Genomic DNA, 17,238 nt, shown 5'->3' with positions numbered 1-17,238 from the left:
GGAAAATTAAAAAGATTGCTTTCCTTTTCTAATGTTATACAAGCAAGCAAAAGATAGATGAACTGTTTCAATGATGCTCTTTAAATATGACCTAATTCCTTTAAGTGTTTAAGAAAAATCTGAATTTGAGTATTCTGCATCGCTGCATGTAGACTTACCTGAAGAATAGCGTTTTGCTAATGTAAACTGTATCCACATGAAGAGTGCTTTGCTAGTACAATATATGTGTAGACTTAATTGTACCTTTGTAGTATAGTACAATAATGCAGACTACTGTGCATTATGAGGGAAAATGCACTCATGTTGGACTTTTCCCTGTTATTTAAGGAGGCTTAAAGTTACACTTTTACAATAGTTACCAGAAACTAATTGTCTTTTGAGTACTGGAACTACATCCTTATGGTGAATTTCATAAAGAATATTTGATTTTCACCTGTGAAAATTTTTTCATGTTCTTAACATATTTAATAGAGCTATGGAGTAGATAGTGAAGCCTGGGGCAATTTTAAAGCCTAGTTGCTGCTCTTGCATGGAACGTGGCAGCTTTTCTTCTCAGTTGCTTTCACCACCAATTTTATATTTTTCTGTAAGTGTAGTGTTTCTTGGTGTGTTGTAGATGCTTTGTGAGCAAATATATATTGTTTCCAATTACTTGTTAGTTACTGTATATTATTTGTCTTTTAGAGATGTACATGGAGCTCCCAGTACCAAAGGGCCAGGAAACATTCCGTTGCAAGACCAGCACTTGGCACTTGCCATACTGCTAGAACTGGCAGTGCAGAGGGGTACACTAAGGTGAGAAGTGTGAGCTCTGTGATTTTTAACCGTCATTGTCTGTTGGCATGGCTTGAGCAGTGCCTGTCTTCAGTTTTCATGGGTTTGAGTTTAATGTAGTAATTGTTGTTCAAAGCATATGAACCTTTTCTGTAATGCAGTGGCGATCAAGCTCTTATGTTACCTAGGTTGCAAAATCCATTTGATATTTTGATAATCTGTTTAAAAGGGAAAGCCATGACATCTGATATTCTTAAACTTCAAAATGTAGAGATTGAATGGTAAGAATAACCTAAAATAATGTTTTTACGAATGCTTATTAATAGAACATGTAAACTTCCTCTTTCAGCCAAATGTTGTCTGCAGTTATGTTGTTGCTTCAGCTTTGGGATAATGGAACAAGAGAAACAGATAATGAGCGATCTGCACAGGGAACAAGTGCACCCCTTCTACCTTTGCTACAAAGATTTCAGAGCATAATATGTAATAAAGATGTGCCCAATACTGAGGAAGAGATTCAGGTACTTACCCTTGGATTATTTGAAAGGGATATTATGTTGGTATCAAATGTCATTTGGCTTGCTAAAGTAACTATAAGTTATCCAAACAAAATCTAATTTCCTTTGGTAGTAGTGTTTTCCATGTAAGATGTATATACATCGCTGTTGTTTGGTTTTCATGTGTACATTTGAGTTTCTTGAGGTAGGAGAAATGTCATAGTATGGTTAGAGGTAAGCATTGTGTTCCAGAGTTAATGTTTTTGTAATAATTAACTTAGAGATGTGGCCAGTTAACTTTTCCGCACATTTAGATTGTTTTTATTTAGTTGTGTTTGAAGTTAATTGAACGATGACTCTTAGTGAATATTATTGAGGTTGATAAAAAATAGTAAATCAGTTTATTATGCTTGTAACTTTCTATTATATTCGCAATCTGACTACATTTTCTCAACATGTGTGTGCTGGAATTTTCCTCTATTGTAAGAAAAAGGATGTGCAGAGTTAATTTAGTTCTCTTAAACTTGTGCAGATACTCAGCGTGTCTAACATGTATTGTATAGCAGATGTATGTGTAGTGGCATAGGAATACCTTGAATATTCTTCTGACTGCTCTTTTTTTCCTTTCTAGCTCCTGACTTACCCTCTGAGTCCAAATGAAAGTTTTCTAAGGTATCTGACTTTACCACAGGACAACGAGCTAGCGATTGATCTGAGACAAACAGCTGTAGTGATCATGGCCCATTTAGATCGTCTAGCCACCCCATGTATGCCTCCGCAGTGTAGCTCTCCTACGTCTCATAAGGTAAATATTTGAAACATCAAATTTAGTAAGATGTTTTTCCTAAAAATGTAACTGATTTTCAGTTTGGAAGGAAAACAGCTCTTAAGATTCTTGAAATTTCTTTTTGATTTTCACAAGTTAACATTGAGTTGCCTAGATTTGTCTTACTTTGGTATCTTTTATTACATCAGTACCTTGGAGTACAATTCTATGGTGTGTGAACCTTTCACAACACTATGGCTAATTCTGCCATATTTTGAGCTGTTCCCTGTGTTTGTCAGAGGAAATGCTCAAGACCTGACTTTATAAGTGTTGGGAGTCTGATGTATTTTTAAAAAAAAAAAAAAAAAAAAAAAAAAAGAAAATGTTAAAATTCCCAACTTGAAAAATGTCTGAACACTTACTGTAGATATTTATACCTTATTCAGTAGCAGACTAAACGGAGTATGATTCATGCAAGTCTTTATTTTTCATATCTTCTAATAGGTAAGCTTTATTGACTACTGGCAGTAATGACTGTCACAGGTTTAAGTATATTTGGCATATAAAGGTTTAAAAAATAATCTCTATGCATTTACTGAATTCTGTATTTCAAAATTAGTACTTACAGAACTTCTTATTTTCTAGGGATCTCTGCAAGAAGTCATCGCTTGGGGTTTAATAGGTTGGAAATATTATGCTAATGTGAGTGGTCCAATTCAGTGTGAAGGACTTGCCAATCTTGGCGTTGTGCAGGTTGCCTGTGCAGAGAAACGTTTTCTAATATTATCTAGGAATGGACGAGTTTATACACAAGCGTACAACAGCGATACTCTGGTGAGTTTTTTTATGTGTTTTTTAAAAACATGTTCTCTTCTGTATTACTTCATAGCATAAGTCTACTCCTTTAACTATTTACAGTACCTTGGAAGAGTAGATGGAGAGATACTGAATGTTGTGAGCTTCTGTGTTGTTGTTGTTTTTGAACTTTCAGAAATAGTGGTTTTGATATCTTGTACTGATTTGATGAAATGCATATGGTTTCTGTAACTTTTATGGGGCTAGAGGTTATGAACACAGCGATAATTACTTTTGCTGGCGTTAGTAAAAACTATAGAAATTGACAGATACAGAATGGATTTTACTTCAGTGATGTAACACTGTGTCCAAACTGTAGTTCCTCAAACAAAACTATACTGTACCAGAAACATTTGTTACTACAATTGCCTGTAAGATTAAGATAAACACCGTTTTCATATATAATGAAGACCTTATAAGCATGGGAACAAAACTTCCGAGCATTGTTTTTGTCAAACTCAAATAGTGGATTTGACCTTTTTTTTTTTTTCTTTAAACCTTCACTTCATTAATTTAAGTGCACAGTTTTAATAAAGCTTTAGGAAAACTGTACGTGGTTATTCTGTATATGGGCAAGTGATATTATAAATATAAGCAGTTTTTGTTAAGTGTATTGCTTTTGTTTTGTTCACAGGGACCGCAGCTGGTGCAAAGTCTAGCTTCCAGAAATATTGTGAAGATAGCAGCACATTCAGATGGGCATCATTATCTTGCTTTGTCAGCAAATGGTGAAGTCTTCTCTTGGGGTTGTGGAGACGGTGGAAGACTAGGCCATGGGGATACAGTGTATGTAATAAAAATAATCATAACATTTATTTGCCAGTGTTCTGAATTTGTAGTAAAAACTGTTTAGTTGTGTATACAAGCACATTCAGCATTTGACATCCGTCTCTGTTACTGAACAGAAATTGCATTCTCCCTGCGTGTTTTCTCTGCCTGTAATATTGTCAGTTCTGTATTAATGCTACTTTCTGAAATACGTGTAGATAGAGGGTGTAGTAGTGGTTACACTGTTCTTAGGCTTTTTATTCATGGTTTTATGAGTCCACAACGCGTTTTCTCTAGGAGCATTGACTCAGATGTCAGAGTGGAGTTGTCATTTCCTATGCAGTCATATTACATATATCATTCCTCTTTCCCCTGTGTTAAACAATAACATTAGCGTCCTGCGTTTGTGTAGGAGCAGTCTTCTACAGGGGTATTCTGTAGGGATTGTACATCAACATATTTTAGAGAATTTAAATGTCTTCCCCCAGTGCTGCATTCCCTATAAAGCAAGGGAGTTAATACGCAAGGGTTAGTGGTGTCATTAAATGAATTGTTTGGTTATAGCAATTAAAGATAATATTTTTATTGTAGACAAGTCTTTTTAAAAATGCTGCATTAATTTAAGTGGAAATAGAAATCAAAGACATTCTTTCAGTGGTTTCTATGTTGTTGAAAGATCTGAACTTAATTTTTGGCTTACAGCACTATATATATCTCGCTACTTCAGACTAGTAATAAGGTTTGCAGGTAAAATTGAAGCCATTGTTTTCTAACAAGTATGCCACACCTTATCTACTCATCAGATCACCTTTTGTGAAATATGTCACCTTCTCTTTTAAATAGCCCTCTGGAGGAACCGAAGATGATATCTGCTTTATCTGGAAAGCAAGCTGGGAAACACGTTGTTCATATTGCATGTGGAAGCACCTATAGTGCAGCCATTACTGCTGAAGGAGAGCTATACACATGGGGACGAGGAAACTATGGCAGGCTTGGTCATGGTATGTTACTTGATATCCTAAAGTAGTTGTTTGTCAAAGAACTGTTTAGTGCCCATCTCAAATGATCTTTTATCCAACTTACCTAAAGCTGATTATGTGGTTTCACATGAATTGAAATAATTATGGGAGGAATTGTCTTAAAAGCAGTAAATTTGTATGAGTTCTGTAAAAATAAGCAGTTGGATGGAGAAGATAAATCTACACTGTTCTCTTCCTTGTGAAGCAAAGACTATCTCATGGGTTAAGTCCATATTGGATACCTAAGAAGCCATATGGGAGCTTAGTCATGATGTTCAAATCTGAAAACAAAACCAAACCAACATCCCCCCCTCCCATGACCTCCCCCCCCGCCCAGCCCCGCCAAACATCCAAAAGCAAGCAAAAAAACCCAAAAAACAAACAAAAGAATCTACCAGACCTTTGTGGTTTTGCTTCTCACAGAACTATTTTATTTTCAAGGTTCCAGTGAAGATCAGACCATCCCAATGCTGGTCACAGGGTTGAAAGGACTCAAAGTTATTGATGTGGCCTGTGGAAGTGGAGATGCTCAGACTCTTGCAGTTACTGAAAATGGTTAGTAGCAAAATATAACTTAACACTTTAAGTAAGCTTACCTTTTCTTCCTTTCCTTCTGAAGATATGTATACTGCAGATGTGCTTATTTCTAGTGGCTTGAATTCTGTAAGCATTTGAAGCTGAAATTCCTTCTGGGGAAATATATACGTGCATTTATACGTTCTTGCATATAATGTGTGCAGATGTATTTCCATGCATAGATCTGCAATATATTCATTATGAATATGCAAATATGTATTTCCATTTATGTTAACATTTACATGGGTATTTAAAATATATATAATATGCACACAGAATATTACATATATGTACATACGCATCCAAATTTTATGCATTATTATGTAAGTGCAAGTAGCTCATATTGACACAACAGCCAGAATTTTGGGTAGGAGAGTTGTCTTTGTTAATCTGTGGGAAGTGTCAAAGAGAGGCTGTATTGGAATCCTACTTCCCAGCATCCCTGAGCGAGGTGCCTAGGGTGAGACAGATTCGAAATCTGAATTTCACTGTGTGAAGTTAAGCATCAGAGTCATCGCTTAGGAAGCAGATAGCTCTTGGAAGCCAGTTGTTCTTTTAAAATATAGCTGGTTATGGTGATGTGCAGTATTTAAAAGCTGAAAGGTTTGCTCATCCAGGAAATGGAAACCTGAATTGAATTTTTTTTTTTTCTCTTGGTCTCCTTCTTTCGTGCTTCCCTTGCTTATCATAGGACATCAGAGACTAGCTTATGCAAGCAGGGAGCATAAATGCATCAGAGTGTAAAACAAGACTTTCTTTTTGGGTGTGCATGTGTTTACCATTCTTGAACCATAATTTTATTGGGTGCAGAATGACTTGACTACTTCCAAGTTCCTAAATTAGGGCTTTGATTTAGTGTATTTCAAAAGAATATGATAGACAATAGCACTTGTAATTTAATTTTGTGAAATGGTTGAATGACAAGAACTGAAAGTTAAGAAAACAGGTTTCACAGACAATTTGGCCATTTGATGTAGAAAAAGATTTTGCATGTTCTTATAAATAACACCTTAAAATAAAAGAAGGCTGTTTTTAACTAAAGATCATACTAGCGGTCTTGATTTGAAGTAGATCTTACGCTTCATGTGTTTTTAAGGACTTTCTGTACACTGATGAATTTTCAGTGCATGTTATGTGTTACGCTTTTTATGTTTAATTTTAGCAGCATGTAAACTTCTCAGATCTTTCTCTTCCTTCTTACTGTCATGAATTATTGAAAATTCATTAATAACTGCTATTCTTAAATATAAATTTGAAAATGGTAGGTATTACAGAATCTCAGATTTTTAAGAACTTGCTTGTCAAACCAGATAACTTCATTACATGAAAAAGCAACACAATATTTTTTGTTTTCTTTCTCTTAATCTAAAGGCCAGGTGTGGTCTTGGGGTGATGGAGATTATGGAAAACTGGGAAGGGGAGGCAGTGATGGCTGCAAGACTCCCAAATTGATAGAAAAACTTCAAGATCTGGACATTGTGAAAGTACGGTGCGGGAGTCAGTTTTCTATTGCTTTAACCAAAGATGGCCAGGTCTACACCTGGGGAAAAGGTGACAATCAGAGACTTGGGCATGGAACAGAAGAGCATGTTCGGTATCCCAAACTGCTGGAAGGCTTGAAAGGTAATTATCAGAGCTGGAAATTTTCCGAAGTTCTTTTCGCTGTTGTTGGAACCTTTTACCAGAGACTAGTGATCTCAACATTAAGAATGATGGTACCATGTATTCTGTCATAATTTCTACTGCTTGCATTGAAAAAGGTAATAGTGCACATTGCCCATCACTTCTGCATTTATACCGTTAGAATTCTGGCAGACTTAGAGCCACTGTGTTATGACTTCTTTAAATGCTGCTTGTCTTGTGTTCTCTTTGTTCTTACTGCTTTTCTTTTATTAAGTTCACAGAAATGCTTATTTAAAACATGTATTTTTGTCCTGTCGTGCAAATATGTATATGCTTAGATGAAAGCATGTGAATGGGATACATGTAAACAAGTAACGTCATTGAAGTTGTGTACGTGCCAGTATTTTTGACTAGCTTGTAACAGAGTGAAGATTATTTCTTGAGTTTGTGAGAAACCTGAGGTTCTGTAGGAGAGGATGAGGAAGAAACCTCTTTTATTGCTCTGTCTTTCCTAAAATGGTTGTTCACATGTGATGAATTATCTAATTGAAAGTGGCTTCTGAACTAATAACTACAATATAACCTTACAGTCTTGTGTTCATAGATGGGGAGATCTTTTAATAAACCTTTCCTGAAGAGGTACCTGATTAGAAGGGATACAAAATAGAAGATTTTTTTTATTTTTAAACCTGTAACTTTTGTACTTCAGCTCACTTAAGAATCTTTAAATATTTCCTTGGTTTTTCTTTTGCTGTATTCTTCCCATCCACTACTGAGGCAAAGGTGAGACTCTTGACATCCGTAATGTGTTCATAGTTAAGTATGGTTGTAATTAGCACTGTTTTCCTTATCTCTGATATTTTTCTGTTAATGATTGTAATCTTTTAAATTATATTTTCAATATTTGACTTTCTATCAGGAAAAAAAGTGATAGATGTGGCAGCTGGATCTACCCATTGTTTAGCACTGACTGAAGATAGTGAAGTCCATAGCTGGGGAAGCAATGATCAGTGTCAACATTTTGATACTTTGCGGATCACCAAACCAGAGCCCGCAGCTCTCCCAGGATTAGACACAAAGCATATCGTTGGAATTGCTTGTGGGCCTGCTCAGGTAAGTTGTATTTTTGAATTGTTAATTGCTATTTGTCTTTGTGTATCACTGAGAGTAGTTCTGTACACTAATCCCAGTTCCTCTTTCTGTGCTTGCATGACTTTTCTTATTGTTTCTTGTTCTGAATAAATGAAGACTTGGAAAAAAGCAAATCTGGTGCAGTTCCTCTGCCAAAAAGGGGTGACTAGATTTCCCTCTGTTGAGTATTCTGAGAAGTAGCTGTTTACCTGTTTTGGTGTTTGTCTGGTACAGCAGTTGAAGAATTGTGAAGCAGAATGTTTCCTGCAGCAAAGATAGTGAGATATCTGGACTAGCATTGCGGCACTTTCAGAAGTGTGATAGTTCTTTTCTGGGATTGGTAGGGTTTTATGTATGTTTACAAGGATATAAGTGGAGAGGTTTCTTCAACAGATAATGCTGATATTATTTCTGCATCTTCTATTAGTGTTTGAAGGGAGATGTTAGCTTTACACTCCCGTATCTAATCAGTGTCATTTTATGTTTGAGAAATAACTGCTGAACTTTGTATATTGTTTCCATTTAATAGAGTTTTGCTTGGTCATCGTGTTCTGAGTGGTCAATAGGCTTGCGGGTGCCTTTTGTGGTGGATGTTTGCCCCATGACATTTGAGCAGCTAGATCTTCTATTAAGACAAGTGACAGAGGGAATGGATGGCTCCTCTGACTGGCCCCCTCCTCAGGAAAAGGAGTGTATGGCTGTGGCAACATTAAACCTTCTAAGGCTTCAGGTACCTTCAGTTTCTTATGCATTGAGCAGTCGTTGGACTAAATGTTTCAGGAAATTGCTTGGATGAAAATAGTAGATTAATGTGCTTTAAAACATTTTTGTTGATTTAAAAAGTGAGATGAGTACAACGTTGCTTTCTGTAGTTTGAAATCTGGCAGCTAGTGGTTGGTTTTTTCTTCTCAACAGCTTTTGGATCTCATTAAAAATGAACTACAAAAATAAAACATAAATGGATTAAGTTTTGTGTACTCACTCAACAAGCCCCTACGCTCAAAGATTTTGAGCATTTCTAAGAATTTTAAATAGCATTTTTATGAGTGAATGTCCTCTTTAGAAGGTATCTGACAGTCATTGAAGATGTGCTGCTTTTCCTAGCATAGTGTAGCAGAGTAGAAACAGTTTAGGTTATTCTTTAGGTTATTATAGTTGAGAGTTTTAGGGGATATAGTTAAATATAGCTCATAATCTTTGAGCATTACTTTAAATTCAGTATGTATGTGGGCAAGCCAGCGTTTCCCTCTAATTTTACAAATTTACCGATGAAAGTTTCTATCTTGGACAGTGAAATTACTCAGTTGGTCCAGAATTGACTTATTCTTTTTCTTCAAGTTCACTTCTCTTCTTAATCAAAACTTGCCTCTTTTTTTTTCCTTTAAGCTTCATGCTGCCATCAGTCATCAGGTGGATCCAGAATGCCTTTGCTTAGGTTTGGGCAGTATACTGCTCAATAGCCTGAAGCAAACAGTGGTAACATTAGCAAGCAATGCCGGTGTTCTTAATACCGTGCAATCGGCCGCTCAAGCAGTGCTGCAGAGTGGATGGTCTGTGTTACTGCCAACAGCAGAAGAGCGGGCTAGGGCGCTCTCAGCGCTCCTACCCAGTGCAGGTTGGTCCTAAGATTTAAATCTGTTTGTTTTGTGCTTGCATTTCTAGTTTATTAATAGCTTCTTCCATTCTTAGTTTCAGGAAATGAAATGAATGTAAGTCCAGGCCGTAGATTTATGATTGACCTGTTGGTGGGCAGCTTGATGGCTGATGGGGGCTTAGAGTCTGCACTAAATGCTGCTATTACTGCAGAAATTCAGGTATGTTTCAGCAGCTTTGCAGTTCTGTATAAATGGAATAAGACGATTTATCAAGTGTCTTCTGAAGTTTGTGGATTGACGTTATCTTCTTTTGATATGAAACTTGTGCCAGTGTTTGTATGGAAGCATGAATCCTATTCTCCTTTGTAGTAGAGTGTTTATTTTCATTGCCTAGAGTGATGATTCTAACAATGACAACAAACTTTTTTTGTAAAGATCTGTGATAGGAGCATAATTTTGCAAAGTGCTTTGTACTTTTCTGTGGGATTCTTGAGTTCTTCACTTCTTTAATGTCACCCATATCTCTCCAGCAGCAATTTCAGCCTTATTACTTATGAATTCAGGATGAATGAATTCTTTGCAGCATCCCAAATCTCTGTAGGTTCTGTTTCAGACTGGTTCAAATGTTTAACAGATAAAGACTAAGTATACAAAGGATGAAAGAAACATTCTGTATATACTCTCTTGTCTATTAGCCTCTCAGAGATGGGGCATCCTCTGCACAGACTGCTTTAAATTGCCATGTTTGTGTATGGCTGTGAAAACAAAAATATGCTTTTCCCTTGCCTCTTCATTTTGTTGAATCCTTCCAAGTATATTTTCTTCCTGGTTTCTGTCCACTGTTGATAAATGGGGAGCTTTATGATGCAGAGGAAGTGCATGTATGAAGTTTTGCTTTAATGCATGGTCTAGCATTAGCATTTTCTGTTGTATTTAAAGACATGCAGGACCTCTTTTTTCTTAAGCAAGGCTTCTAGGGCACGTTTATATTATAGCATAGGTCAGAGATGCCTGAGCCAACTTCAGTTGTATGCTGAAAGTGATCTAGGTGGCAGCCTACAACACTGCACAGGTTAATTTACATTGTCTAAAACCTGGGTGAATTCGTTTCCATATGGTTCTGTGTGACTATAGCTCAGTAGCAAATCTAACCCAGGTTCTTCTCTAGTGGACTGGGTTTGTCACTTTCATAAATACAGAGTAAACATGCCTTCAGTCATGAACTGTGCAGCAGCTACTGGCATGTTTAGACATACATAGAACAGAAATAAATTGTTAACTTGGTTTGGTGGAAACTGAATTTGGAGTTTGTCTACTCTTGTTTATCTTCACAACCCTCACATCCCCCTTACTTTTTATATTATAATTATTTAAAAAAAAAGTGTGCCCATGTGGTTGCTATGGAATATACAATACACATTTGTCTGGTAGGAATTGTTTAATTTCTGGCATAGGTAGAAGTAACTTGATCTTGTTATAAGAACACTTGTTAGTAAAGTGCTTCATAATCACAGTGGAAGTTAGTGCATTTCCTTTAACTTGATTTACTTTTTTTAGGATATTGAAGCAAAAAAAGAAGCACAGAAAGAAAAAGAAATTGATGAACAAGAAGCAAATGCATCAACGCTTCATAGGAGCAGGACTCCATTGGACAAAGACCTTATTAATACTGGAATCTATGAATCTGCAGGAAAACAAAGTTTACCATTAGTTCAGTTAATTCAGCAGTTACTAAGGTAATTGTTTCAAATTTGTCTTTTCGTTTTGTACAGAAGATCTGTTTAGATGTTTGAAGAACTAGTGAACTAAAGGATGACTAATTTTGGTTAGCAAGTAAATAGGTTCCTGCTAGCATTTTAGCTCCTCAGAAATCAAAATATTGAACATTATCCTAGCTTGTCTCTAGTTTTGCTGTTTCACGTTTGTGAGGGAGCAAAGTTCTATACTTAATTACATGATTTTAGAAAGAGTTATTGCCTTGCTTTTATGGATTGTGATACTTCTGTACTCTGAAAGTCTGTGTAACAAATATAGGACAAACGTTCAAAAGCCTGTCCTTACAAAGTATGAGAATTGGTGAAAATTTATTTAGAACTGAAGGAGTTCTAAGGAGACTGTAGGAGGGGCTATAAGTGTGCAAGAAACCTGAATTTTAAATTCTTGCCACTGAGAAAGAATTGTGAATGCATGACAAATAGGGTGCTGAGAACAAAGCTTCTTTATATCAGCTACAGAAGTATTTAATATGTAGCATATGTAGCAGGAAGTAATTATGAGATTACTAAGAAGTTTATTGTGCCTTTTCACTTAATTGTGATGGTAACCATGTAATTTAGTCAGTACTGAGGCTCTTTTGAACTGCTTAGTGTCGTGGCTTTCACTGCAGCCTTTCAGTGAAAATTATCAGATTATGTTTTTTGTAGTGAGCGATGACAAAAAATACAAATTTGATGTATTTTATAAATTCTGTTAAACAAAATACCTCCACAAAATCCATTGACTTTTGGGGCATTATGTTGCAAACAAGGGAGCATGCTGCAAAAAACTTTGCATAGGTTTCTTACATATTTGTATGAAATTCTAGCAAAAGCTTAACCCATGTTTCTGTGGACTGTCTTCACTGTCAGCTCCCTTTAAGTACTTTACATACTTTTATCTCAATTAGGAACATCGCTTCACAGACAATAGCTAAACTAAAAGATGTTGCTCGTCGTATTTCTTCCTGCATGGACCATGAACATTGTAGCAAGGAGAGATCAGCTTCTCTGGACTTGTTGCTGCGTTTTCAGCGTCTACTTGTTAGTAAACTTTACCCAGGAGATTGTGTTGGGCAGGTCCCTAATACATACAGTAAGTTATTGTAAAACAAATAAGCCCCCCCCCCCCGCCCCAAGGATTTCTGTAATACGTCTTCTACAGGATAGCAATTTCTTGCTTTAATTTATCTTCATGTCTCATCAATCAGCTGGTTTGCCGAGTCTGTCTGAAAAGTGTTTGAAAGTAGTTTCTTTAAATTGTTTTCTGTAAAGGAAAATTTCTCTTTGGAAGACAACAGGATCTAGATAATAAAATTTTTATAAACTTTTAAAAAGATTCGGTTTCTTAATTCAGTGCTAATACTGAGTGGCTGCATTTCAGACGAGTTTGGCAGCTTTTGAAATCTGTTTCTTAAATATGACTATGTGATGGTTTTCTGTGCTCTTCCTCTTTTTTATACAGGTCCTGACCTCTTAGGTGTTGGTTCTTTACTGAAGAAATACACTGCTCTTCTGTGCACGCACATTGGTGATATACTTCCTGTGGCAACCAGCATTGCTTCTACTAGTCATCGGCATTTTGCAGAAGTATCTCGTGTCGTGGATGGGGATTTAACAGGTATGTTTTTCTTTGTTGTCCTCCTTTCCTCCCCTTCCACAATATTACAAAGTTATATGGTACACATTCCTGAAAGTTCTAAATCACTAAAAAAGAGTCAATTTAATCTTTTGATTGATGGAAGAGGAGGGCAAATTTGATGGGGAAGGCAAGAGCTTGTACTAAAGCAGTAATAGAAGGCAGAATGTATTGCTTGGTGATGTACCTCCATGATGCTATAAATTTAGGTCTTGAATTAAATCTGAATTGTCTTCTCTGTTTTCTCTGTTTAGGCATTCTTCTTCCGGAATTGGTGGTTTCTGTAGTGCTACTCCTCAGTAAAAATGCTGGATTAATGCAGGAAGCTGGTGCTATCCCTTTGTTGGCTGGCTTGCTAGAACATCTAGACAGATTTAACCATTTAGCCCCTGGAAAGGAAAGGGATGACAATGAGGATTTAGCATGGCCAGGAATAATGGGTATGTTCTAGTAGCATCTGGACTGTTTATATATGTTTTCATAAAGTAGCTATATAAAAATGGTGACTATTTGTGAACTGCTCTCAGGAAGGGAATTCTACTTCACAGTACAAATTTTTATTAATTCATATGGCAGTATTTATTTCTGTCAAATTCTTAAAGAAGTTATGTATAGAGGTAGGATTAAGCAGAGTACAAATGCAACTTTTTAAAGGATTAGTTCATGTCATTTTGCTTTTTGAGTGTGAAAAGTTGCAGTAAAACATTAAGTAGTACATCTACACATTTTGTTACTAAATTCTATCTGTAACATAAAGGGAGAGTAGTGTGAAAACTTTGAAATAAGGAAGTCTTCTTTTCCCAGGGCACTTTATAGTATGGGCTATGTCTGGGGTGAAAAGAGAAGCAGAAAATGTGCATTTCTGACTGTGAGCATTTTACTGGTGGAGGGAGGAATAAAACAGGGTTGGCATGATCCAAGAGAACTAAGGTCCTACCACTAGACACAAAGGCCCATGTGTGCAAACATTAATCTGATGTTTCTTGCTTGGATGAAATTACCTGTAGTTTGAAGTAGTTTACTGATATGTAGATGGGAAGACTTCAAACATGTATGTAACCTACCTTCTTTTATTAAAAAAATATGGATTTAAACTGAAATTAAATATGCAACCAATTCCTTTCAGGCAGGCATGTAATAAAACTGAAGTAATTTTGAGGGAGAACAGACTAGAGCAGTGATTTGCCAGAACACCAGTTGTTCTGCTCCACCTCCAAACAAAGCAGCCGCGTAGTTGGGCAATGCTAGGTCTTTGACAGTATAACATTGGAGATCAGTGCATAAAAGAATACAACATACACATAGTTTAATTGCATACTATGCAGACAGGAACATATTAATAGCTATTTTGACTTTGCAGCATATCGAAAGACAAGCAGCCTTTTAAGAGAAGTGAAGAATTCGTTTAGGCAACAGTTAAAAGAATGTTCAGAAAAAACTTTGCTTTCTGTTTTTCTGTTGATAAATTGTCTATTCTGTTTTATACCTGTAGGTTCATTTTTTACTGGGCAGAGTTGCAGAAATAATGAGGAAGTGACACTTATACGTAAAGCTGATCTAGAGAACCACAACAAAGATGGAGGATTTTGGACAGTGATTGATGGGAAAGTGTATGATATAAAGGACTTCCAAACCCAGTCTTTAACTGGCAGTAGCATACTTGGTGAGAATCAGAGTCTGAATTAAAGACACAAATTACTTCTGTAATGGCATGAGCAGCTTTTTAGATATTATACTGACTACCTTATTCCTTCATTTAGCTCAGTTTGCAGGTGAGGACCCAGTTGTTGCTTTGGAAGCTGCTTTGCAATTTGAGGACACGCGGGAGTCAATGCATGCCTTTTGTGTTGGCCAATATATGGAGGTAAAAATCTTATATATTAATGGATACACACTTTCTAAAGTAAAATATTCCTTTGCTTTCAAAATTCTTGTTGGAACTCAGTTCTAGCTTTCAACTCCTACTTCTTTTAATTAGCCTGACCAGGAAGTGATTACGACACCAGATCTGAGTACTTTGTCATCACCTCTAATAGACACAGAAAGGAATTTGGGTCTCCTTCTTGGACTGCACGCTTCCTACCTGGCAATGAGCACACCACTTTCTCCTCTGGAAGTTGAATGTGCCAGTAAGCAGAACTTTATTTTGTCCTTAAATAAGTGATAAATAACTTGCATGTCAAAACTTGCATGAAAAAGACACAGGCCAAATAAATTAACTGGAAATCTTGTACCTCTTTAGTTTTGCTGTCTTCTGAAGAAGTTCTTTATTCTTAACATTAATTAATACACTCATCAAGGTTGAATAATTTAGCAAGATTTAAATGAGGATTAGATAATTTTGAATAGTTAAATATCCAGAATTTTGTAATAGACAAGGTAGAATATTGTAAGAGAAAGGAAACTCTGTATCAGTTATTTCACTAGTTTGTGTTCAATTAAGAGTGCCGGAAGCATCTGGTGTTGGATTCTGTCTTGTTGGGTATCTTAATTTGGTGAATAGAGTGTATAATTCAATATTAATCATAGAAAACTAGCTAAAGCCCTCTTATCTTAAACAGGTGATGGCTGCTCTGTTGTTTAATTGTTCCTTAGTTGCAGCACCCTTTTTTTCCTGCAAATGGAAGAGCAGCTAAACCTTCTGTTTTGAGCTGTGTATGCATTTTATTTGAGGGAATTGTTGCGTCTTGATAGCTTAATCTTTAATCAGAATATACATTTGTGTTTTCTTTCTTTTAGAATGGTTGAAGTCATCTATCTTTTCTGGAGGCTTGCAAACTAGTCAGATTCATTACAGTTACAATGAGGAAAAAGACGAAGACCATTGCAGTTCACCTGGTAACACTACCCCAAATAAATCAAAGCTATATACATATCGATTAACTTTGAGTGACCATTCACAACCTTTTCTCCAAGCTATTGCCGATAATAATATTCAGGATCACACTGTGAAGGTAAGCTCTCAGCAGTTCTCTTCACAAAAAATGTTGCCGAAGGGAGACAGTGGTGCACTGAAACAGTTTTGTTGGTGAAAATTCTCCAAAAGTTAAAACAATTGTAAAAAGTTATTTTGGACTTACTTTTTGTGAAAGGAGTGGTTGAATACTACTAATGGAAAAAATTTGCATGTTTCACTTGATATCATAACAGTACAGTTTCTTCTTTTGAATTTTTGAGTGGGAGAACTAAAAAGTTTACGTGTATTCTTACAAAAAAAAATTAATTCTGCATTGCTCTTCATGTCAAGTTTTAGTAGTATTTATAGACCCTACTCACCTCCAGTTGAACTAAGATGAAGTTTTCTTTGTCAAACTGCAGATGTGTTTTGTGTGTCAGGTGCATGTATGCCTTTGTGTTAAAGTCCCTTTGTGCCTTGGGGTTCATGTTTCACCTAGTTGGAATCACGGATGTTATGAAAACCTCTAAGATTTACATTGATCGCTGTCCTCTGTAGTACTTTCAGATTTTCTAACCCTTTGAGTTCAGTTCCTTTATCAAAAAAACACCAAATAAGTCCTTGGGAGGACAGAATAATGACGAGTCAGGAGAAGACCATTAAAAATAGTGTTAGGTGACCTGGCTTTCTTAGGAAGAGATAAAAGCAGTAGAAGCTTTGTTCCTTGAGCCACATTGCTTTTCATACAAGAATAATGATACAGGGTATTCTTTGTCGTATTGGGTTATAATCGCTATGTATTAAATAGTGCGTACTGTGTGGTGTATCTCACTTCCAAATGTTAGTTCAGATTGTGGAGATTATTCTGTGTTATTTGAAAACAAAGTTAAATAAAGGCTGTTGTGTGTTTTTGTAGGACTTCTTGTGTCAAATAGAGAGATACTGTAAACAGTGTCACTTAACAACACCAATCACATTCCCTCCTGAGCATCCTGTGGAAGAAGTAGGACGTTTGTTATTATGTTGTCTTCTGAAGCATGAAGATTTGGGTAGGTAGGCTTGTGGTATAGCTGTCCCAGAACACATTTTGGACCAGTTTAAACTCTGCTATGGATGATTTTGGAAATGCATATTCAGAGATTGTCTTTTCCACTTAAGGTCACGTAGCACTGTCTCTTGTTCATCCTGGTACCCTTGGAGTTGACCAGGTAAAGCACAAAACCTTACCAAAATCTGTAGTGGATGTGTGTCGTGTTGTCTACCAAGCAAAATGCTCACTGATTAAGGTAAGCCTCTTACCTGCTGAAGTTTAGATTTGTTTTGATGTGTTTTATTAAGAAGTTAT

The 17,238-nt window shown here is 36.3% G+C and overlaps 1 protein-coding gene across 5 annotated transcripts in view; it reads left to right on the top strand.

Annotated features, from left to right (window-relative positions):
• Positions 1–17,238, top strand: part of HERC2 (HECT and RLD domain containing E3 ubiquitin protein ligase 2) — a 116,718-nt gene that overhangs the window by 35,094 nt on the left and 64,386 nt on the right. For all 5 annotated transcript variants that reach the window (XM_054188733.1, XM_054188735.1, XM_054188734.1 and 2 more), the window contains exons 8-29: positions 685–795; positions 1,124–1,295; positions 1,903–2,076; positions 2,683–2,871; positions 3,527–3,678; positions 4,504–4,661; positions 5,121–5,234; positions 6,627–6,878; positions 7,798–7,991; positions 8,539–8,739; positions 9,396–9,624; positions 9,699–9,823; positions 11,162–11,340; positions 12,270–12,454; positions 12,824–12,979; positions 13,252–13,437; positions 14,490–14,660; positions 14,758–14,861; positions 14,976–15,126; positions 15,737–15,951; positions 16,810–16,942; positions 17,052–17,179. In XM_054188733.1, coding sequence (XP_054044708.1) covers positions 685–795; positions 1,124–1,295; positions 1,903–2,076; positions 2,683–2,871; positions 3,527–3,678; positions 4,504–4,661; positions 5,121–5,234; positions 6,627–6,878; positions 7,798–7,991; positions 8,539–8,739; positions 9,396–9,624; positions 9,699–9,823; positions 11,162–11,340; positions 12,270–12,454; positions 12,824–12,979; positions 13,252–13,437; positions 14,490–14,660; positions 14,758–14,861; positions 14,976–15,126; positions 15,737–15,951; positions 16,810–16,942; positions 17,052–17,179 — 3,679 coding nt within the window. The remainder of the gene's footprint in view (positions 1–684; positions 796–1,123; positions 1,296–1,902; positions 2,077–2,682; positions 2,872–3,526; positions 3,679–4,503; positions 4,662–5,120; positions 5,235–6,626; positions 6,879–7,797; positions 7,992–8,538; positions 8,740–9,395; positions 9,625–9,698; positions 9,824–11,161; positions 11,341–12,269; positions 12,455–12,823; positions 12,980–13,251; positions 13,438–14,489; positions 14,661–14,757; positions 14,862–14,975; positions 15,127–15,736; positions 15,952–16,809; positions 16,943–17,051; positions 17,180–17,238) is intronic.

This window comes from Rissa tridactyla, chromosome 1 (assembly GCF_028500815.1).
Source record: "Rissa tridactyla isolate bRisTri1 chromosome 1, bRisTri1.patW.cur.20221130, whole genome shotgun sequence".
Lineage (NCBI taxonomy): Eukaryota > Metazoa > Chordata > Aves > Charadriiformes > Laridae > Rissa > Rissa tridactyla.
Note: the sequence above shows the minus strand (reverse complement) of the source record. Positions and strands in the feature narration are given on the sequence as shown.